The 21,566-nt window shown below is 45.5% G+C and overlaps 2 protein-coding genes across 16 annotated transcripts; both read left to right on the forward strand.

The window, feature by feature from the left end:
- The first annotated feature begins 60 nt into the window (after positions 1–60).
- On the forward strand, positions 61–14,475 carry abi2b (abl-interactor 2b). 15 transcript variants are annotated; one of them, XM_086201974.1, is made up of 12 exons: positions 61–280; positions 4,226–4,393; positions 4,482–4,658; positions 5,262–5,279; positions 5,589–5,692; positions 7,604–7,750; positions 9,162–9,283; positions 9,483–9,683; positions 10,693–10,857; positions 11,635–11,721; positions 12,130–12,315; positions 12,515–14,475. In XM_086201974.1, exons 1-12 carry the CDS (start codon positions 164–166, stop codon positions 12,688–12,690), a joined length of 1,668 nt encoding a protein of 555 aa, XP_086058100.1. In that variant the 5' UTR covers positions 61–163; the 3' UTR covers positions 12,691–14,475. The 15 variants fall into 15 exon arrangements, with proteins under 15 accessions (XP_086058100.1, XP_086058109.1, XP_086058091.1 ...); XM_086201983.1 differs by having other exon boundaries at positions 62–280; positions 9,159–9,283; positions 11,638–11,721; XM_086201965.1 differs by having other exon boundaries at positions 63–280; positions 9,159–9,283.
- Positions 14,476–14,660: 185 nt separating this feature from the next.
- Positions 14,661–18,991, forward strand: LOC147272819 (uncharacterized). Its single transcript, XM_086204634.1, has 7 exons — positions 14,661–14,937; positions 16,108–16,257; positions 16,838–16,963; positions 17,272–17,426; positions 17,577–17,664; positions 17,841–17,928; positions 18,025–18,991. The coding sequence occupies exons 1-7, from the start codon at positions 14,886–14,888 to the stop codon at positions 18,083–18,085; spliced, it is 720 nt and encodes a 239-aa protein (XP_086060760.1). The 5' UTR covers positions 14,661–14,885; the 3' UTR covers positions 18,086–18,991.
- Positions 18,992–21,566: the final 2,575 nt, after the last annotated feature.

The raw sequence follows: 21,566 nt of genomic DNA on the forward strand, positions 1-21,566 counted from the left end.
AACTTGCTAATTACTGCAATACTTTTTTGAACCTCAAAGGCGTTTCACATCTAAGAGCCGGATCTCTGATGCCTCTGAAACGTTTGGGAACCCCTGCAGTACTGCCTAAATCCACGGGAGGCAGCAGCGAGGCCACACACACCGCTCGTCCAAAGATGTGAAAATGGCGGAGCTACAAATGCTTCTGGAAGAGGAGATTCCAGCGGGACGAAGCGCACTACTGGACAGCTTCACCAACTTGGAAAGAGTTGCCGAGTACTGCGAGAGTAACTATGTCCAGGTGAGCTGCCGCCTATGTGGAAGCAAAACGCTGAGTCGTTATCTAGTCGGATAGCACAGCTGTGGTGCTAACAGCATCTCGGCTAACTGCTAATGCGGTGCAGGCTGTTCTAGCTAACCTAGGCTAAACTAAAACTACCCACTCTGAGAATTTAACCCCGCAGCGTTCACCATGTTTGTCATTTTTCGCCGTTTGTGTGCGTGTATGTGTTACTATTTATTCGATTGCTAACATGTCGGTGTTTCCCTGTCATAACTGTGTTAATGTGACATCCATCGTGGGCTAGCATGTTAGCCGAGTAGCTTGCTCCCTGATGATCGGTATTTCCCACGGTTTTGAATACCTAAAAGATACAGTGGAAATGATTTATCTTGCACTGTGTGAGGGCAATCAGTGCCATTACACCGGCTAGCTGGTCAAGTCCTGTCTCTGTGTGATATAAAGCTTGATTCACGTCGGAGCTTTGCTTGACGGAGGCTAACAGACGCGATAACAACCGCTGATTTATGATTTTGTGCCCTCACATTGCAACTTAAATTGCAGCTTCATAATGTACCATTAGTAAGCTGAAAATCGTGATTGAAACCTATCCTTATGTTGTGTTTAATATGGGAAATATTGTGCAACGATGCGTCTAAGAGATTGGTTAAATTAGCAGTGTATTCTGCCTTGAGTGTGTGAGAGGAACTGGCGACCTCATTCAGAGCTTCTGGTTTGTGAAATCCTGCAGGTGCGATCTCCCTGTTTCACCAATTAACCTAACCTGGGTGTCATTTTTGTTTATTTTTTGGGCGTGTCAGAAGTACGGATTTGATATCCTCATGAAGCGGTGATATTAACTTCTGATAGTCTTGATGAGCAGGACTGATCAGGTCTGACAGGTTGCCCTGTAAACGCAACATGTTGGTGGTGGATGCCCTGGTTTATCCACACATTGCTAGGCGTTACCACGCATTGTCCTGTGGGTATTGCCATTTATTATTAAACAGACTTCTGTTAGGAGACATTAGTTGCACCTTTCAGCTGTAATGCTTCCTTTGCCACGTCTCAATTCAAACTTCCTACATGTTGTTGTCACTGGTTTTGGTTGTTAAAAAAGACGGGTCTGGTTGCTACACCTGCATTGATCATTGTGGTAGAAAATTATGATGATGCTGCGGTTATTGCATATTGATACAGGGGGAGAGTTGATATGTGTAAAGTTTGACACTTGTTGAAACAAAGGATTGAAAGGTGCAGTGTGCATAGAACAAACGATTTGACAAAAAAAAGCATGGGGGGGGGGTAGTGCATCCTGGGACAGAGGGTGGATATTGACACCAGAGTTTAAAAAACATTTTTTCATTCCAATAGATAAGCACAAAAAATAAAATCTAAATGGTAAAATATCCAAGTGCCTCCATGAGAAGTCAGTGAGCTCTGGCATGGAGGTAAGTCTAGCCCGAGCTGAATGGATGTGTTCTGATGTTACGCTGCCGCAGCCCAATCAGAGAAGGAAAGAGTGCACTAGGATGAGAGGCTGATTGAAGGATTTCAGGTTTGTATTTCTGTCACCAGCATGGTTAAAAATGCTAAAAGTATGAATGATAAATGATTTTTCCTCTGTGGTCATTCAATTGAGACTCGTTTGGGGCTTACACAAACACCTGCCCCTTAAACAGGGCAACTCTGTGAGGCCCGGCAAAATATCCAGTGCTACCCTGACACTCAAAACATAAACATGTGACCAGCACCAACAATGTGGACTGGTGTCTGTATGTTGGTTGCTCTGGATGTGTGGTGCTGAGAGCTGGAGGGAATTCCAGTTATGAATACTCTTTGGTTGCTTGACGGTTACTTGTGAAGCTGTTGCTGAAGCTCCAGGGATTGTGCTGATGTCACAGCATATTGGTGGTTTGTGCTTGATATTGTGGCCCAGGAAAAGCCTGATGTGAATGGCAGGCTGAATGAAATTGGAGACCTGCACTGGGGAACATAAAGGATTTGTTGGGTGAATTGGTAGTGACCTGCTGAGGAGAGATGAACTGTGTGTACTGAAGTTTGCTGGAGTTAGCAGTTCCCTGGCTATTGCCTGGTTTATGGAAAGGACAGTTATGTTTTACTTGAGGAACACCAAACACTTCCACCTTGATGAATCTCTAAATAAATCCTGTTGTTCCCCTTAAACCTCCAAGGAATAACTTGTGTTCTGCTGTGGTCACATCAGCCACAAACTAAAATTATTACTGATGCAAACCACCAACCAACCAAAGATTGCAACAAAGAGAAGAAAATAATAATCCATCCAACGGTGGACTGTTGTCACATCCCACTCAGAGCCAATCAAGCAAGTGAAAATGATAATCTGCCTACCTGCAACCCCTGATCCAGGTCTACACGCCCTCTCGCCCGCTACGCTCTGCCTGTGAGAGACGGCTGGTGCTTGCAGCCCAGCATGGCTCTAAATCTCTAGCTAGACTCTTCTATTGTTCCCAAATGGTGGAATCAACTACCCAGCTCCATTTCTACTTTTCAGAGACATGAAGACTCAACTGTTCAGGGATCACCTGGGCACTTCCATCTGACCCTTCTCCTCTCTGTCCTCAGGGGTAGAACGAGTCAGAAGGTTTAAGACCCGGCTCTTAGCAAACACTCAGCACTGACAATGTTGAATATTGAATGTGTTGAATGCTGAAAGATATTGTTGATGTTGAATTATTGGTCAGTTGGGGTTCAATTATATTAAGAAAAAAATCGGACACTTCTTCTGCCACAAGATGGCAGCACCTGCGACCACTCAAACTTGAAGCACTCTGTTGTACTTTCTGAGGTTTTCCCTCCAGTCTAAATTCTTGCTTGTGTTGTACTTCGCTTTGGACAAAAACGTCTGCCAAATAAAATCGTAGAATTGTAAAATTGTAATCCACAGTACAACTGGGAAGGCCATGAATGAAGAGGCCATCTAGTGGCTTAAGTAATTAGGACAAGATATTTGTGTTGCATTGTTGAAGGGGTCAAAACAATAAAATCCCATGTGTGCAAATGTGTCCACTGGACCAAAGTGGTGTCTTTGACACATACAATCCCTGACTCTTGCCTCATAACCTGTTTGTCCTCATACTTATGGGCCAGGCTGCACCCTTCAAACGCCTTTTGAATTACGCAATTCATTCACATGTTTACAGGAATCTTCTTCTTCTATTAATCTTACATCAGAAGCCTGGAATTGAACAATACAGAGGATGCATTTCTTTGCGTCGTTGTCGTAGCATGAATGTCAGCTTATGCTTATGGATTTTCTTGCTCTAACTGTTGGCTTTTGCAGGCCAGTTGTCAGTTTCAATGGAGATCGAATGAATCGATCTCCAGTTTTGACCTAAATGCAGCCGTGACCTGACAGTGTGGATTCTGTGTTTGCTTTTGGGCTGCAGGAAATGATAAATTCCATGACAGTTGTGAAAGCAATCGCTTATCTGCATGAATGCCTGTTTTGAATAATTGCATTCTGCCAGTATCTCATTCTTGCGTGCATTGATAAAGTGTTTGTAGTCGAACACTGTTTCCTAGCAGAAATTTGAACTGATCTGTCTCGTTTTTAATGCTGCTGTGCCCATGGCCAAACTAGCTTCCTCAAAAGCTCCAGCTGTATAACCTGCTGCTCATGTCCCTCCTGTTAAAGATTTTCTGCCTTCACTAACAGTGTTATCATCACACTTTGAAGCAACCATTTCCATGCTGCCTTATACAGAATCACAATCTCTTGTTTTTGCTGAAAAAAAACCATTTCCATTCATTTTTTGACTGCACAAAAAAGTATCATTCTTGTGAAGGTGGGCTTGGTTGTGAAGTCACATGTATATCATCTTGTGGTGTTTGCAATTAAAAATGTTGTTTAATTAGTTCTTTGCATCAACTTCGTAATGTATCGAAACAGATCTAATGGTGACCCTCGTCCTCTCTTCCCAGTCTCCAGACAAACAGAGGGCACTGGAGGAGACTAAGAACTACACCACTCAGTCGCTGGCCAGCGTAGCCTACCTGATAAACACGCTTGCCAACAATGTCCTGCAGATGCTGGACATTCAGGCCTCTCAGCTCCGCCGCATGGAGTCCTCCATCAACCACATCTCACAGGTGGGCGACTGACACAGCACAGCAGGCAGATGACCTGTTCCTTCACACTGGGGATTTTAGGCATTTAAAGAAAACCTTCTGTCCTCAGACGGTGGACATCCATAAAGAGAAGGTAGCCAGGCGGGAGATCGGTATCCTCACCACCAACAAGAACACATCCCGCACGCACAAGATCATCGCCCCCGCCAATCCTGAGAGGCCTGTGCGTTACATCCGCAAGCCCATCGACTACAGCCTGTTGGACGACATGGGTCATGGAGTCAAGGTAGGTCAAGGTTTACTTACACATTGTAGCTTTTTCTCTCGAGAGCTCCAATTATTCAAACCAGTCAATTAAAAATTACTTTGTGTTGCATTAGTGGGAACGTGTGTGTTGTGGGATCAATTTGGCAATTCATTCCAGCAAATCCATTGGGAAGAACTTTTAGAGGTCAAATAATCACTATCGGGTTTCACTGAGGAGTAATCTCAGTAAAAATCAATGACTGGCTGTTCATTAGGGGGAGAAACTGGGAATCCAGTTCAACAAGGAAAATAGGGTTGAACTGAAACTAATGTCAACCAGGACATAAATCCTGTTCAATATTTTAGATTGTAAATCTGCCACCTGCCTCTGTTCACAGGTTCTTGTGGTTTTCTTCAATAAAATAGTGAAAGTTAATTTCTTGCTGGCTTGCTTTACAAGACACATCTGTTCTCCCAACAAATCAAAGCTTCAACTTTACAAAGGTCTCAAAGAACCACAGACTGTAACAGTGAGCCATTGTTGCCTAAATCTGTTGTTTTTCTCTTCCATCACACACTAATCTGCTCATTTCTTCTTTCTCTCTTTCTGCTTGCCTAATTTAATCTTTATAATCAACCATAGTGGTTGCAAAGGTTTAAGGTAAGATTTTCAAAGTAAGAGCCTCAATGGAGGGAGAGGTTTTTAAGATTTCTGATTGTTTTCGTTGTGAATTGCTGTGGGAGTTGTTGTTGTTGTTGTTGTTTTTTTAATGAATAGTTTGACATTCTGGGAAATTAGTCTTGGTGCCAAGACATTTAACGTGAAGGATTTTATATGTTTGCAAAAAAATCAAACATGTCAGTCCCAACATGTCAGACTTCTTTTTGAAGTTACTGTTGTGTGAGGTTTTACTTCAAGTCTCCCATTTGAAAGGCCACCTAATTTTCTCATTCATAATCCCTCTCTTAGGCCAGCGCCCAGAACATGAAGGCTGGAGGAGGAGGACTCCCTCGCACTAACCCCCCCACACAGAAGCCCCCCAGCCCACCCATGACTGGGAAGGGGACCCTTGGGTATGTAACCGGCTGGTGTCTTGACACTTGTTCAGATGAGGAGTGCTGCATTGAGTCAGGGTGTAGTGGAGTGTTTGTAGCTTTTAAAGTAACCAATAAGCCTTCAGATGGACCTGGTTGCTCTCCGTTACATCATCCTCCCTTTAACCCCCTCATGTAATCAGTGTCCTCAGGGTGCTTTCAAGTGCCAGTTGTCATCAGCCATGTTTTGGAGATTTAAGAGGCTCCATTCCTCTTTTCTCTCCTCTTGCAGGACAGATTATGGTTTCTTGTCGGACAACTCATTTGTCCCTCGTCAGTTTCTAACATTTAGTGACATGAACACATTTATGACAGAAGTTAGTTGAATTTTGTTGTTGTTGTTTTTTGGACTACTGGATAGACAATAGGAGCTATTTGAACACGTCAATTTGCAGTCCAAAAATTGGTGGGTTTTTGTTGTTGTTGTTGTTGTTGTTTTTGCTTTTGCAATTTTTATAGACGATTCAAGAATTAATCAATGATAGAAATAATTTTTAGTTGATGTCCGGTTCAGATGTGACTGTAAAAATGAGAGGCAATTTTTAAAATTAAAAAAATTTTTTTTTTTGGTAGTTCTTCAACCCACCTGACTGAGAAAAAAATTAATGTAATGCTCATGTCAACGTGCATATCTTTTCTGCGAACTAGCTGGTGTAACATTACGGTTCTGATGACCCGATGTGATTCTTCCAAACGTGCCTGTTGAATCACAGCTGTAGAGCAGAGGCACCGGTGTGAGGGAGACTGCGTCCTGTTCGGCTGTTCCAGATTTACTTGTGGTGTTGCACGCTGATGACGGCTTTATGGGAAACGGGACGATGAAGCTTGTAGCATCACAAGTGGAGAACTATGACATCATGACTTGACTGACAATGCTAACCCTGGCTTATCCACGTTTGCTATCGTTTTAAACTTGAAAAGAGAGGCACCAGTCTTTTAAATTAGTGTGAGTGTTTCGCAGGTAAATTTGGGCCTTGATGAGAAATATCTTTCGATGATATGAGTTTATGCTGTAAGAGCTTTTGATGTTTTCTGTCCTGTTTGTCTTACTGTTAAATGTGTCTCTTATCCCACAGGGACTCTACTAGTCAGCTAGTCAATGTTGTGTTCTTGTCACTCTTGGGAGCTTCCTTGGTGGTGTGTGCGTGTATGTGTTTGGTGTGTGTGTGTGTGTGTGTGTGTGTGTGTGTGTGTGAGACCTTCAGAAGTGTCCTGCTCTTGTGGGTGATGTTGGACCCTTCAAAGTCTCTGTCCCTCCCAAGACGCATGCTGGTCAACCATAGCTCCAACCCTCCATGATGCACTTTCTGCCGCAGGCTAAAGGCAGACATCTTTTTCAGTTTGTTTTTATTCTATTATTCAGCTTCCTTTTAATTTTTTTTTAAATGTGTTTGTGACCCAGCCCGCCCACTCCTGGCTGTCCCATATTCCTCATAGCAACATTTCGCCATAGCAACAGTGCTCAGAGATGGGTCACCCTGCTGTGTCAGCTGGGAAATTTACATGGCAGTGCAGGGATTTAGGTCCAGATCAATAAATCAAGGTTACCCCTCACCATTTTTGACAGGCAAAACACATGCATGTGATTTCAAAATCTCCCAATTGTTAAAGGAGCATGTGAGTTGTTTTATTTCTGTCTTCTTAACTTACAAGACATTTCCTCAAGTTCTACTGGACTCTTTTATTCACTGCTGTTTAGGCAGCAAGCCGTCCTGACCCTGCCCCACTCCACCCGTGGACTCACCCCAGCCAACCCCGATGTTCCACCTGTCATGCCCCATTTTTTTAAGTTTGCACTTGTTTGTTTCTTGCTCTCCTCCTCCTCCCTCCCCCACAATTCTCTGTGGATGCCCCCTCCCCTCGACTCCTGTCCTCCTGACCCTCTCGCAGGCGCCACTCCCCCTATAGGACTCTTGAGCCAGTGCGTCCACCCGTTGTCCCTAACGACTACGTCTCAAGCCCGACGCGCAACGTGGCGCACCCCCAGCAGAGCCCAGCACGCACTGCATCAGTTAATCAGAGGAACCGCACGTACAGGTACCCCGTCCCCCCTTCCCAGCATGACTCTCTACACTTCAACACGCCCCCTGTTCCTCTACCTCCTTCCCTTTCTTCTTCTCCCTCTTCTCTCTTACACTCAAATGCGACCCAGCTTCTGCCTTTCTTTTTTTCTGGAAACTTAAGAAATTCCAGTTTTTAAATTCCACTAAAACATATAATATTGACCAACGTTTTACCTTTTTAGCGAGGAAAAGCCCGGTTTTATTGGAAATCCTTCTCAGAATTGAGGGCAAGGTAGAGCTTAAGAGCTGTATTTAGCACGGCTAGACACAAGTTCCTTTGGTAATACTCATTAAATAGACAGCGTCGCCCCCACAGTCCTGTCAACCCAGAGTCAGCTCATCTCCCAAGACGTGACTTCTTCATGCGGAACATGGAGAGATATTCATAGAGTGCCCCGTCTGCTGTGAGAGAGGTAAAAGCACGAGTTTGGGGGGGGCACAACACGGAAACTATCATCAATGCGTCCCATCTGTTGCACTTACGTGCAGCACCGATTAACCAAATCACCAATCATTTTTTTGATCCAGAACTAGACGGCTTTCCCTGACTCTCCTCTCAGCACATATCTGTACGCTACATCCATTTTCTTCCATCTTTTGTCTCACCCATGTGTCTCGATGCTCCCTGCTTTTACAGTGTGTCATATCTTTGTCTTTGTCTTGACTGCGTCACCTGTGCCATGTGTCTTTGGCTAGGCTTTCAGCTGCGCTTTATCACTTTGACATGGTCATTTCAAAGGCATAACACGCCACCGCTCTCCAGGGTGCCACATTTAATAATCTTGAGTTTTTGTGACACCGCAAACTTGTCATGCTTTGGGCTGGTTGATGTTGGAAGTGAGAAACACTTACATCCTCGTAAAGTAAATCAGTTCAAAACATCTTTCAGGAACCTCAGCTGCATTTTACTGGAGGGACCAAATTTAGACTCTCAGCTGTGGTTTGTCATGGAGAAAAGTCCCTGCTTGGGGGTTCATGCGTTCTGATGGCCATGGAAGTATCATGGTAGAGTTTTCTGAGTTGAACGTTGCTAATTTACAAAAAGCAGCTTGTTTGCAAATTCATATTGAGTTGTGGGGGGGACTTCTTTATGTAAGTGTTATTGAATTATATTAAATATTTCTTGCCTTTTTTATTGCTGGTAAAGCAGAAATAAATTGTTATTCAAACGATCATCTTGTGCAGATAAACTCCTGTTATAATAATTATCATAATCACTTCCTGTGTTGTTGGCAATCGTTGGATGAAATCTTGGTCAGATACGGAGGGAGTAGGAACTAAAGGCAAGGCCAGCAGCTCTCTTTAGTCTGTTTGAGGGTGGGATGGTGGGTGGGTGAGTGTGTGTGTGTGTGTGTCTGATGTATTTGCTGCCCTACCACCAGCAGTGGGAGCAGCGGAGGCAGCCACCCCAGCAGCAGTCGCAGCAGCAGCCGAGAGAACAGCGGTAGTGGCAGCGTTGGTGTACCTATCGCCGTGCCAACCCCAGCCCCACCTACCGCCTTCCCAGGTAATGCCTGTTTTGGGAAATGGCTGTGTATGTTTGACTAACTGTACTAACCTCTGATCCAGGATTTCTACACGCTCTTTGAGTTCCAATCACGTGAGAAAGTGTATGAACCCTGGATCAACCCCTCCCCCCAATCTGCTCTCTACTTCCTTCACCTCTCTTCTTTCTTTCCTCTCACCTTCCACATCCAAACCTGAAGCCCCCGCCCCATCCAACCCAGCTAAACCTCCACCCAACACTGCCACCACCCCTGGACCCATAACCTCTGCCCTAGACGGCCCCCCACAGGCCCCCAACCCCCCTGTAGAGATCCCGCCTGTTCCCCCACCCCCTCCCCAGCTCCCTGCCTCTGCGGCCCCCACTGGCACCGGCCCCGCTACTTATGGCAACCCTGCACAAGGTGAGTGTAACCCCCGGTGGGGAAAGCTCAGCCACCCCTCTGCACGCCACCCACCCACCCTGCCTCCCCACATTCATCCTCTGGCATGTCATTAGTTTGTCTGACAGCTTGCAGCCCCTGTCTTTGTTTTTAGAGTCTCAAACAAAATGAAGAATAAACCGTACAACAGCATTCTGGCAGCGGCTGATTCCACACAGTGTTGGCCAAGAAATTACCAGTGATGTCCAAAGCTGCCCCAGTATTTAGGAGCAAGTTAACGGCTGATTCTCTACCTACGGATGTGTGAGAGGACCTGGACAGATGAGGGCATTTTGCACGGCGGGTAGACCGTGGAATCACCAGTACGGTGTCATCACATGCTACACTGTGACATTTTCTCATATATTGTGAAAGAGTAAAGCGCTCAGCCCAGTGAAATGATCTGGATCACAATCATTATTTGATCTAATCTGAAAGGAAGGTAGACTAGATGGCGTGTGGACCCTCGACCCCCTAAACTTTAAAGGGAAGCTTTCGATCTGCACTCCCTGGCACCTTCTCCAGACCTCCTGTTCGCCCGCTGCTGCTGGATCCTCTGCTCTTCATCCCTCCCAGCATCTCATCAGCTGTCTGTGTTGGTGATGACGATGTGGTGGTGTTAAATGCATGAGCTGTGCTGGTGAAATTGTTTCAGTCTTTTCATGGTGGTGTGAAACTTGTTCTTCGGCTGCTAGATGTTGATTTTCACTTAAAGTTGCTGCTGCTTCTTTCACTTGACCATCAGACTTTATGGAAAGTGTCATTTTGACCTGGTGCTTCATGTTCAACTCGTGAGTCATTCAAACATTTGTCGTTTCATCTTTTCCCAGGTTAAGATGGTCTTTGTTTTGATTATCATCTAAGATCTAGGTGACATTCAGGGGAAATGAGTACAGTTTCAAATGTGGTGACTTAATAACATTAAACAACAATGATTGCTCCTGACTCCTGTAAACTGACTCTGCTGCCCCCTGGTGGTGTCTCCTCCCAGGTGCTCCACAGTTCTACAGCATGAACCGCCCGGTGCAGCCGCCCCAGAACCCCCAAGTGGGCGGCTCCCTGCCATACCGCCGACCCTCTTCTGTCACTGGCCAGCCCAACATGGCACACAACCAGAACCAGCTCAATGGTGGACCACACTTTGCCCAGAACCAAGGTAGAACTCAGCAGAGAGACTGGCCACAGTCGGTGTTGTAAGTTCACATTAATGTGCCTGCGATTCTCGGCGGTCCTGGAGCAGAGGGTGGTTCCTGCTGCATCTCCTGTTAGAACATCTTTGTGGTGTGGTGCTCCGTCATTTCCCATCCATCATCTTTGCTGCCTTCACTGTCTTCTCTGCTGTTCTCTGCTCAAGTAGACAAAAATGGCCCCAACCAAAAATATTACAGCAGTTTCTCATCATAAACCAATGAAATCAATCAAATATCAAAATCTCACCTGCTGTACATGCTCCAGATGTTGTTGTTTTTTGGAATAACCTTGTTGACAATGAATTGTTAATTTTGGATGTTTTACATCATTGTAATTTTCGGGCTGTTGATTGAAAATCAATGCTTCAAGCATCACTTTAAGAAAATCTAATTGCCGTTTTTGCACATTCCTACTAGCATACTTTTGCGTGCTGTTAGTTTCGGGCTGAAGGATTGAATTACATCCTTTGATTCTTGTAAAACGGCTAAATATGAAGTCCAGTCCTCAAATAATCAGGGGGTCACTTTTGCTCAGTTAGGTCACATTCCTCAGGCGTGTTTAGCTCACTGGCTCACATCATTGTACACACACTTGTCAATGTTTTTTATTTCTGTTCTTTAACTTTTTATCTCTGTGCTTTTTATTCTTTGCTGTTTTGTCTGTTCTGTCCTACTTTAAACACGCCCCCTCTCACTGGCCCCGCCTTTCTCCATCTTCGTGAATTGATACCGTGTGGCGATAGCAGGCCCGCTCGCGCCCCCTCCCCCCTCCATGCAGATCACCCCTCAGCTGCCTCTGATGGGCTTTGTCGCCCGAGTTCAGGAGACCAGTAAGTGGCTTGTAGCTCCTCGTCCTCCCTCTGCATGAGAGCGCTCCTCCACTGTTAGCCTCGGTGACACCAACCTCCAACATCGGCTGTTGTCCTGACTAATGCTGGGGTTCAAATCTCTTCCTCTTCTGATGTACAAACCGGCTTCATTGTAATTCCAGATCCCAGTTGCAGCTAATGTTGCAGGTTAACAGTTCTATGAATAATGACGCATGCTTCTGTCCTCACTCCTGTCTCTAAAGAACGCTCACTGTTCCTGTCTCGTCACCTTTGTCCTTTGACTCCATATTGAAACGGTCAGCATGGAACCCCCCCCCCCCCCCCCAAATGCATGGGAATGCTTGCATTTCGTGTCCCGTCTGTGACGCCTCTTGCCTCTAATCGATCATCTTTCGCCTCAAAAACTAGTCTCGGATGTGCCGCCGCCACCTCCACCTGCAGAAGAGCCGGTGTTTGAAGAGCCCACTCCTCCTCCTCCCCCGCCAGAAGACTATGAGGACGATGAGGAAGAAGAAGAGTCGGCCGTGGTGGAGTACAGCGACCCATACGCAGAGGAGGATCCGCCCTGGGCGCCACGCAACTACCTGGAGAAAGGTGCGTCTTTAGCTCCTTTTACACAGCACTTCAAGGTACATGAAGCGTGTATGAAGGCATTCAAAGGAGGGAAAGATCGTTGTGGCTCTGATGCACCAGCAGAGGTCGTGACATCAACGATGCTGATTAATCAAGCTAACCTGCACTCTCTTGTTTATTTCTCTCCAACGACGCCCCCGCCCTCGTCACCTCTCTGCAGTGGTGGCCATCTATGACTACACTCGAGACAAAGAAGACGAGCTCTCCTTCCAGGAAGGCGCCATCATCTATGTGATCAAGAAGAACGATGACGGCTGGTTCGAGGGCGTGATGAACGGCACCACCGGCCTCTTCCCGGGCAACTACGTCGAGTCCATCATGCACTACGCTGACTGAACAATCCCCGCCTCTCTGAGCGGTCGGGGAAGGGACGGGGAGGGAGGGGAGCCAAGGGTTAAAGGTCAAAGACTTTGATCTGACAGAGCATGATCACCTCCGGTTACGAGAGAAGAGACGGGGAGAGGAAGCCACTACTCCAGATATCTGTAACTTTCTTGAATTGACTGACGGCTGGACGATGATGGATTTATTGTCTTTTTCTGTTGCATTATGAGGTCACTACATTATTTTTTTTTTTCTGTGCTTCATTTTGTTTTACCAGTTTGCCCTTATTTTATGAAGTATTTATTTGGATTCAGTAGTGGGATAAAGGTGTGCTGGCAGGCGGGGCTGCTGAGAGGGATTGAGTTTGGATGTTGTTGGGCTGGAGGAGGATCTACACGCAAGAGACATTGTAGAGAAAGTCACTCCTCTCTTTATATAAATATATATAAAATATAATGCAAGGGATTAGTCTCCATACTTGATGAAGTGTTTGGTGGGTACCTCAGCTGGGAGTGTGCCAAAAGCTGACTGAGAAGCACATCAGATGTCTTAAGATGAAATGGACAGCAAACAGAAAAGCCCCAGTGAGTTTCTTTTTATTTAATTTGGTTGAAATTGAAGGGGCGCGCTTCACTTTGCTGGCCAGCGTGCAGGAATCCAGCCCTTGACTCGAGAGAGGAGACCCTCACGTGCACAATGACCTGGATTTTGAAGCCTCTGTGGTGAATAATTGAAGTATAGTAGCTGGACTGGCGAGGCGAGTCTCGGGCTCCGGGCTGCTCATTGGAGATTTCTTTTGGCGTTTTTATGAGGGGTTCCAGTTTGCTTGCGGAGCGGCATGTTTCTACAAGAGTTTAAAAAAAAAAAGAAGTTTCTTTTCTGCTCTATTGATGATTAATGTCTTAATATTTTTAGCTATGCTGTGGTTCTTGGTTTGATATTCACCCACGATGCATTTAGGTCAAGGTGCCATATTGAGGTGTGTGTTGCCGTCAGAGGTTTGTTTGCAATAAATTGGCCAGAGTGGCGTCTTAAAACTACTTTTTTTTCCTGTATTCCCGAGTTTTAAATCAAAAGCACATACATTTGTAGTGAAATGGTGTAGAAAGAAGAAATAATATAAATGTGAGATGTATTATGTCCTCCAAACAATTGAAAAAGAAGCCAGCTGTCGTGTTGAAACGGTTCGAACAAGCCCCCGATAATCTCCGCCTCGGTGTTTGCGAGGGCTCAGTGCTTGTACTTGCGTCAGAATCTTTATTTTGTATTAAAAAAAAACAACAAGTGGGTCTGTATGTGAGTCTTGCATGCCATTGTTCTTATCTGTACTGGTGTCCCTACATGGCGAGATAACCCATTCTAAAAAGCCAAGCAGCCCTGCAGCTCTGACCCGGTACCACCAGCCTCATCCAAAGAGACTGTACAACTTTACTTGGAGCCCATGTCCGAGGGGTCGCTCTGCCCCGGGGGGTGGGGGGTGGGGGGCAGAGGGGTGATGAGCTGCCTTTGAATCCTGCAGACGAAGACAGAGGCAGGAGATGGCTTGTAAGGCCTGAGATTAAAAGCTACATTCATGTGACGACACTAAAAGTAAGGAGAAATCCCTGAAGAGGCCTCTGGTCTGCAGGACTCCCAGCCACACCTGCCCACCCCCACCCCCACCCCCTCTCCTCGGGATGTTAAGTTTAACAGTCCATTATGCCATTGTGTTGCACAGTTAAAGTTGAATTGCAGAAGTATCATATTTGTAAAATCATGAGAACAAAGACAATAAAATTATTAAGATTTATCGCTGTAGCGACGTTTGGCTTCTTGTGTGTCTTCTCACTCTGGATGTCACATCTGAACCTGGGTTATCTTGAGCCCACGAAATTTGAAGTTTCCCACATGGAAATCATTTGCGGCCAGAAGATTAAAAAAGAAGAAAACCCCCTGACTTGAGTTCCGTGAGATGAGGGCCGTGTTCCAATATGTTAATGACGACGCGTCACGTCCGGGTATTGCCATCAGAACCAGTAGGACAACATTCTAACTTCGCAGCAAATCGAAAGTGGACCGGGACTTCGACCAGCAGGACGACGCTTTTGCACTGTCGGACCAGGTTGGTTTTGGTCGTTAATGCAGGTCCGTCACCAACTGAAGCGCACCTTGTTGACCTGCGGTTCATTCCCACCCCCGCGTCCGTCCTTGACCTCGTTACCTGTGCGATGTGTTGGTCCTTCGTCGTGCTGTTTTTGCTCTGGACTTCCGCGAGCTCCGGTAAGTCTGATTTAAAAAAACAAAACTTTTTTTTTAACCTGCACGTCGATGACGGTACATAGATTCAGCGCCATGGTGGATGAATTCACTTTTGACGCACTTAAAATTCTGCGCGTGGTACTGCACAACCCTCCAAGCAGAATCGTGTTCTCCATCGTGCCTTGTGGCCCATTCGTGTGTGTGTGTGTGTGTGTGTGTGTGTGAGAGAGAGAGAGAGAGAGACCGATGCAGAATTCACTCCTTCCGCATATATTCGGGTAATTGTACGTTGTTCCTCGAGAGAAGCGCCGCAGTTCACCTCAGCAATGATGTCAGTCAACTTCACCTCCACCTTGGGGGCGTGGCCACAGGTGTTTTGCACTAACGTCTGGTCTGTGGCGTAGCCCTGTTGACTTTGCGTCCACGAAGGACAAGAAAAAGTGAATCTTGTTCAAACAAGTGTCAAATCTTTAACCTCCTCAAGGTTGAAGGTTAACCTTCTGGTCACCAGTGGAGCGATTGGTCGCTCCCTTCTGCTCTAACACAGACATGACTTCTCCTCAGGTGCTCCCGCAGGTCAAGTCAGGTCAGTTTTATTTGTGTGGCACCAAATCCCAACAAAAGTTCTGTCCTGACTCTGTCCAAGTAGAGCAGGTCCAGCACCTCCCTCCTTCAATGAAACTCCACCCAACAATTCTCCATCAGCAGCACATCCTGCAACAGCAGCCACCAGAACCTTCCTTTACCAGGCAGGAAGGTGGAGCAGATCCAGGATCAGTGGGGACGGACAGAGAGCAGGAGAGCAGGACAGAGACAAAGACAGAGAATGGAGGAAGACAGAGAGACAGAAGGAAAGAGAGGGACAGAGATAAAGAGGGAGAGAAAGGAGGAGAGACTGATGGACAGAGACAAAGACAGAGAATGGAGGAAGACAGAGAGACAAGGAAAGAGAGAGACAGAGATAAAGAGAGAGAGAAAGGAGGAGAGACTGATGGACAGAGACAAAGACAGAGAATGGAGGAAGACAGAGAGACAGAAGGAAAGAGAGGTGTAGACGCCCACTGGTTTCTTGTCTGACCATCACATGAACTCAACTGCACAGCTGAATTTCCCTCCAGATCAGTGGAGTATTAAATTTCCTCCGTGATGAAGCCCTTCTTATTCTTCTTTTTTAATTGTATTGTATTTTAGGGACAACACTGTACAAGGAAGTGGGAAGCTCAGTGGTCCTGAGTCCAGGCTCTGTGGTGCACCCCATCACCAGGATCGTTTGGAGGAAGGGAGGAGATCTCTGCATGGAGTGGATCCACGGTCAGATCTTTCCTTACCGGGAGTTCCAAGGTACTCACAGACACTGAAAACAGTATTTTAGTATTTCATGAGCTGTTTTATTGTACATGTACAGTAATTATTTAACTGTTTCTTGATGGAAGACGGTTTTTGTTGTTGTTGTTGGTATAACACATGACAACAACAAATGTAAGTTTAATTTGTATTAATAAAAAAACAAAAGTCCCTTTTTCAATTTTTAAAATATTATTTTCTTGTGAATATTAAGTGGTATTGTAGGAAGATTATTTTATGGTTCTATACAGCCAGCCAGTTAATTTAAAGATGCTTCACATGCTGTGTTATCAGCAACAGTTAGAAAGTAAAGCAAATGCAATACAAGTTCTTCATTTCTAGAAATGTCTTTTTATACCAAGAAGGTAGTTTTAGGAAAGTGAACCCTTCCCAAGGCACATAAATTGCACGGATATTTCTCAAACTCCAGATTGTTTCCCCTCGTGAGTTTTTCCATTTATAACCCTTTAAAAACACAAACATTCCTTCATTATCAGTCGGTACATGAATTCAATTGGAATCTTTTTATTTTATAAATGTTTAATTTCTGTAATTAAGCTGCGTTGCGGTTTTGCAGCTCGTGGGATGCTGAACACCTCGAGCGGGGAGCTGAACATCACGGGACTGACTCAGGACGACGGCGGCGTTTACAGGGTGGAGATCGATGACCAAACCAGCGGCGACATTCAGCTGTTGGTTTATTGTAAGTTTAATGTTTGAAAGAGGGTTTAAACACAGAAGTTAATTCATGGCCATGACTTATAACTTGTGCCCTCAACTTTCTTCTTTTGGGGCCATGAGATTTACAGGAACTTGCGTCCTCCATCATGAGATTTTGAGGTCCAATTAACTCCTGCGGTTTAATGAGTTGTTAATTTAGGAGGGAACGAGTTTCATCTGGTGGCTCCAAAGTGGGGATGCAAGCTCAGTTTTGTTCATGTACGTTTTCCCTCTCTGACCAGTACAAGGCTCTGTAGTATTCCTTCTCAATCAAGCATTTTTTTTTCTCAGTTCCCGTCGTGACACCCACGTTGTCAGTGCACTGCGACCTGACCCACTGCAACTTCACCTGCCATAGCAACACGTCGGGCGCAGAACCTGTCACATACTCATGGAAGTCTGAAGGAAAAGTCTGGCGGTTCACCAAAGTGCTGAAAATAAGCAAAGTACGAGCCGCGTATTCAGTCATTCCTCACTGAGTCCTCGTGAATCTGTATCCTGGTCAATGACGGCCTCTTACTGTTGGAGCCAAAACAAACCAGGAAGAGCGTCACGTCTGCAGGTTTGTTTTTATTTTCTGTTCTTTCAACTTCCAGGTGGAAAGCCAGCGGTGGTTCACCTGTACACTGAGCAACCCCGTCAGCGTGAAGAGCAGTGAACCCATCGCCAACCCCTTCACCAGCAGTGAGTAATCACAGTTACAGAAATGTTGTCATGTGGGTTTGTCCCGCCCAGTCCCACATTAGCCCATCCCCTTCTTTTCCCAGCCAGTCATTTACCTGCCAGTCTTCATTTGAAAGTCTTTTACCATGTTGCTTTTGCCAGATAATAATTTAATTAAATTATACATCTATTTTCAGGACATCGCATACTCACTTGTGTATCACTCTTCCTCACAAACGTGCTGTTGTGGATCATCGGTTTGAGACTCTTTGTGCGAAATCTGTGGTAAGATGGCAAAACTTGTATTTGTGCGCAAGTATTTCAAATGCACAGTCCTTCACTCAACTTCATTTGTAACTGAAGGGCCATCAATGCTTCCAGGTACAGCTTATACAGACACACGGACTTGAGCAAAAAAGGACAAGCAGCAAAAATCATATGAATCCCAGAAGTGGGTTCTTGCTTACCTGCGACTCCCAAGGATCCTAGCAGATGGGTGGATTCTGAGCCTTGGCCTCACAAGTTGGCTGCAGGTCACATGATGAGATGGTCCTGGCTGTCCTGAGGCAGAGCCATAATGGCAAGATGAAGTAGAGACGGTGGAACCAGTGCAAGGAAGGCTTTCGGATTCACCAGCAACACGTGGTGTAACTCGGAACCATGTCAGACTACCACTGTATCATGGCCAAGCGTGTTACACGTATGTCGTTATTACAGAGTTCATATGGAAAAACCTGGAAAAGAGAAGTTGTAGTAATCAGCCTGTCAGCACCTTGAGTGTTAGCGTGGTTTAGTAACTTCAGGATCTTTGTGACTGATATTTCAGAGAATGTACAGTTTACCTCAGAGTTGTGGGAAAATCATGGAAGAATACTGAAACGATGTCAGTCCTTTTATTTATACTTTTTATTCACACTGTACCTTATTTTTATAGCTGTTTGTGATAAATAGGTTACAGTTACACCTCTCAAATGAAGATCATTTTTTAATTTTGTCAGCTATTTATGATGTGATGCATTACATTTCAGTGTTTGTGTGTATTTGTGCCACCTGTGGTGCATTGCAACGCTCCAGAACAAACGATGGACGGATGACTGCTAGTTAGCTTAGCGCAGTGAGCACTCGCGGAGAGGCAGCTGACAAAACTGTCTCAAAATATGCCACTTTTACTTTAGATTCACTATGAAAAACCAGTTCACGTTCTGATGAGTCGATGACTTCTAGGGCTGCCTCCTCGACTCCTTTGCAGCTAAGCTAACTCGCGTTCACCCGATGGGGTCAGGAGCTCTGTGATACACCGGAGAGGTCACAAGGTTGTTTGCTTGTCCCGCACCTAAAATGATAAACAATCAACATGTTCTTTAAGAGGTTTGAGTTTTCTTTTAAAATCAAGTTTTTTTTTGGATTATTATTTGTGAAGTGAAGCTCATTGAAGTCAGTCTACCTGTTATTCTTTACTCAGCCGCTGCGTAAGGCCCCCTACATGACCAGCAGCACATACCTCTAAAGGTGAATGTAACCCTGTTCGTCGTACATTTATCAAGCAGGACTCATCACGTGTCGATAAATTCAGCTCAATCTTCTTAAGTTTACCTGCCGTTCCGCCTTAACTGATGTGCCCCTTTAATTTGTACCCCTTCATGCTTTGAGTAACTTCAAGTTTTAAGCCAAGAAGAGCAGCGAGGGACTGAAGGTGACAGTGGACCCCTGAAGAGTGGTTGTTTATTCAGGAGGAACACGAGGGAGATGATGCACAGCACATGGATTAGTTTGCCATCTGGATGAGAACCGTTTCATACAAGTTAAAGACAATGTACTGAGACTTGTTAGGGTTGTATGAATGCTCTTCCCAGGCCCTGTCGTTCACTATGTGGCCACTAGAGGGCTCGATATCTGATCGGTCCCGCTACTGCAACACACTTGCCCTTGAAATCTGCCCTGTTTGATTGCATCCAGTTGCATATTTATTTACATTAATATAAAAAAACATGCAATTAATTACAAGAGCATTACGATCTGCTGCTCAACACAAGGCACTAAAGATATCTTAAGTCTTGCTGACAGAACAAATTACGATATGTTGGACCCCCTTACTGGAAATCAGGACCCACAGCAGACGTCATCAATAGTTGTGTCTAGTAAAAGGGAGAGGCAAGGACCCTCAGTATGGCATCGAGCTGCACCTCAGTGGCGTGTAGTGGCTGCTAGTCGCACACCAGGGGCATCTGGGGGTGTCTAGGGCCCTCCACTGGATGCCCTCCACTGGATGCCCTCCACTAGATGCCCACTGAGGTAGCAGCAGACTCCACTGAGGTGCTGGTACCAGCAGGAGGATTTCAACCTCACTGTATTGAAATGCAGCAGTCAGATCAAAGGACCTGGGCCGGGTCTGCAGGTCCCTCTGTGGTGGGTGGAAGCAGGTTGCTGGTTTCCTGACATGAGGAGGTTTATTTAACCCGTCGGGGAAGGAAGAGGAGCAGACGGCGCCCATTGTTGTCTTCGTTTATGTCAGAGCTGACATGAGTTGATTTACAGGTTGAAGCGACACATTCAGAACCAGCTTTCCTGAGCTTTGACAGCTGAGAGCCGGAGAAAAGATGGACGGAATTTAGATGGATGCCCTAAGAACACAGCCGCTGGCGTTGCTGAGATCAGAAATGGACTCATCTGTGCATGTGGGGGCAGGATTGACTGATCCAGACTACCAGAGGGGGGGGCGAGCCTGGCGTGTTCTGACAGACCTTTCCTCCTCCCCAGCTGTGACAAACAGCAGCAGATTGGTGGTTTACAAATCTCCCTTCATCCTTGAGCTTTTTATGCAAAGAGAGAGGGAGATGTGAGCGTCTGTCATCACGAGAAGCTCTTTTCTCTGGATGGAATGCAGGTTCGAGTCCACGCTGCAGACAGGTGCATGTCTGAACAGAGAAATGGAAAACTTTCCTGCATGAGCTGATTTCATGGCTGCGCAAACGTAACGACGGCTTAGAACGCTCACCGTGGAGCTTCTGGGGCTTCTGGTTGCCGTTCAGTCGTGTTCATGTGACAAGCAGCAGCCAAAACAACTCACAATTCTGTGTTCCGTCGCTTTTAGTCGTTTCACACATTTAATTTCTTCCCAAGAGTAGGAGGATGTCGAGAGGAGAACAACAGGAAGTGTTACTGTTTAAGTAGAACCCTTTGAAAATTTCATTTAAGAATCAAATCCACGGACCTTGGAGCACCAGATGAGGAGTCTCGCATTTGATGCAAATCTTAGGTCATTCGAAGTCAAATACGGTGCTTTTCCTCTTAGCTACTCTGAGCTGACAAAATAGTATTTGTAGTACTTTCTAGAAATGATCAAACAGTGAATGTAAATGCAGCTAAATGCTCATTTGAATACATGGTTGGCAAACATGAAGAATTGCTGCTTTTCTTGCTCTGTTCTTTTTTCATACCATTGTACTTTTCGAATTGATAGCTGGGAAATAGAGAGCAGATTGACCCTCCCTGAACGGAATTATTTGTTGCAATCCTGATTTATTTTTCTTATCAAAACTTCACCGGGATCTGGATCTTCCTGGCTCTTCAATGAATGCAGCAGTGATGATCTCTCATCCTGCCAGCAGAGACTGAGGATCGCTGCTCCTGATGAAGCTCCTGCTTACGGGTCGCCTTAACAGAGTTTTGGAGCCTGAGGGTGAAAAGTTGAAGACTCAAACTTCATGAGGCTGTCGGGATCTGATGTATCAAAGTATCAGGAAACACAACGAAGTCCTGCACTTTCAAAATAAAGCCGAACTTTTGCAAATGTGATTTATATGAAACGTGAATGGCAGGTTCAGCAGCAGTCGCCATGGTGAATTTTACTTTGAAAATCCAAACACAGGAAGTAGCTTTCTGCCTCTCTCCGTTGACGCCGGCCACTCGCGCGCACACAGCTG

The sequence above is a fragment of the Aulostomus chinensis genome, chromosome 1, assembly GCF_037954235.1.
Source record: "Aulostomus chinensis isolate RoL2024-O1b breed Wild chromosome 1, RoL_Achi_v1.0, whole genome shotgun sequence".
In the NCBI taxonomy this organism is placed as follows: domain Eukaryota; kingdom Metazoa; phylum Chordata; class Actinopteri; order Syngnathiformes; family Aulostomidae; genus Aulostomus; species Aulostomus chinensis.

Excerpts from the sequence above, each read along its gene's own strand:
- abi2b (XM_086201965.1), top strand. The coding sequence starts at position 164 with ATGGCGGAGCTACAAATGCTTCTGGAAGAGGAGATTCCAGCGGGACGA. Across the intron at positions 5,693-7,603 it reads ACTGGGAAGGGGACCCTTGG|GCGCCACTCCCCCTATAGGA; the intron begins GTATGTAACCGG and ends ACCCTCTCGCAG. Across the intron at positions 11,722-12,129 it reads CGCCCGAGTTCAGGAGACCA|TCTCGGATGTGCCGCCGCCA; the intron begins GTAAGTGGCTTG and ends CTCAAAAACTAG.
- LOC147272819 (XM_086204634.1), top strand. The coding sequence starts at position 14,886 with ATGTGTTGGTCCTTCGTCGTGCTGTTTTTGCTCTGGACTTCCGCGAGC. Across the intron at positions 16,964-17,271 it reads CATTCAGCTGTTGGTTTATT|TTCCCGTCGTGACACCCACG; the intron begins GTAAGTTTAATG and ends TTTTTTTCTCAG. Across the intron at positions 17,665-17,840 it reads CGCCAACCCCTTCACCAGCA|GACATCGCATACTCACTTGT; the intron begins GTGAGTAATCAC and ends ATCTATTTTCAG.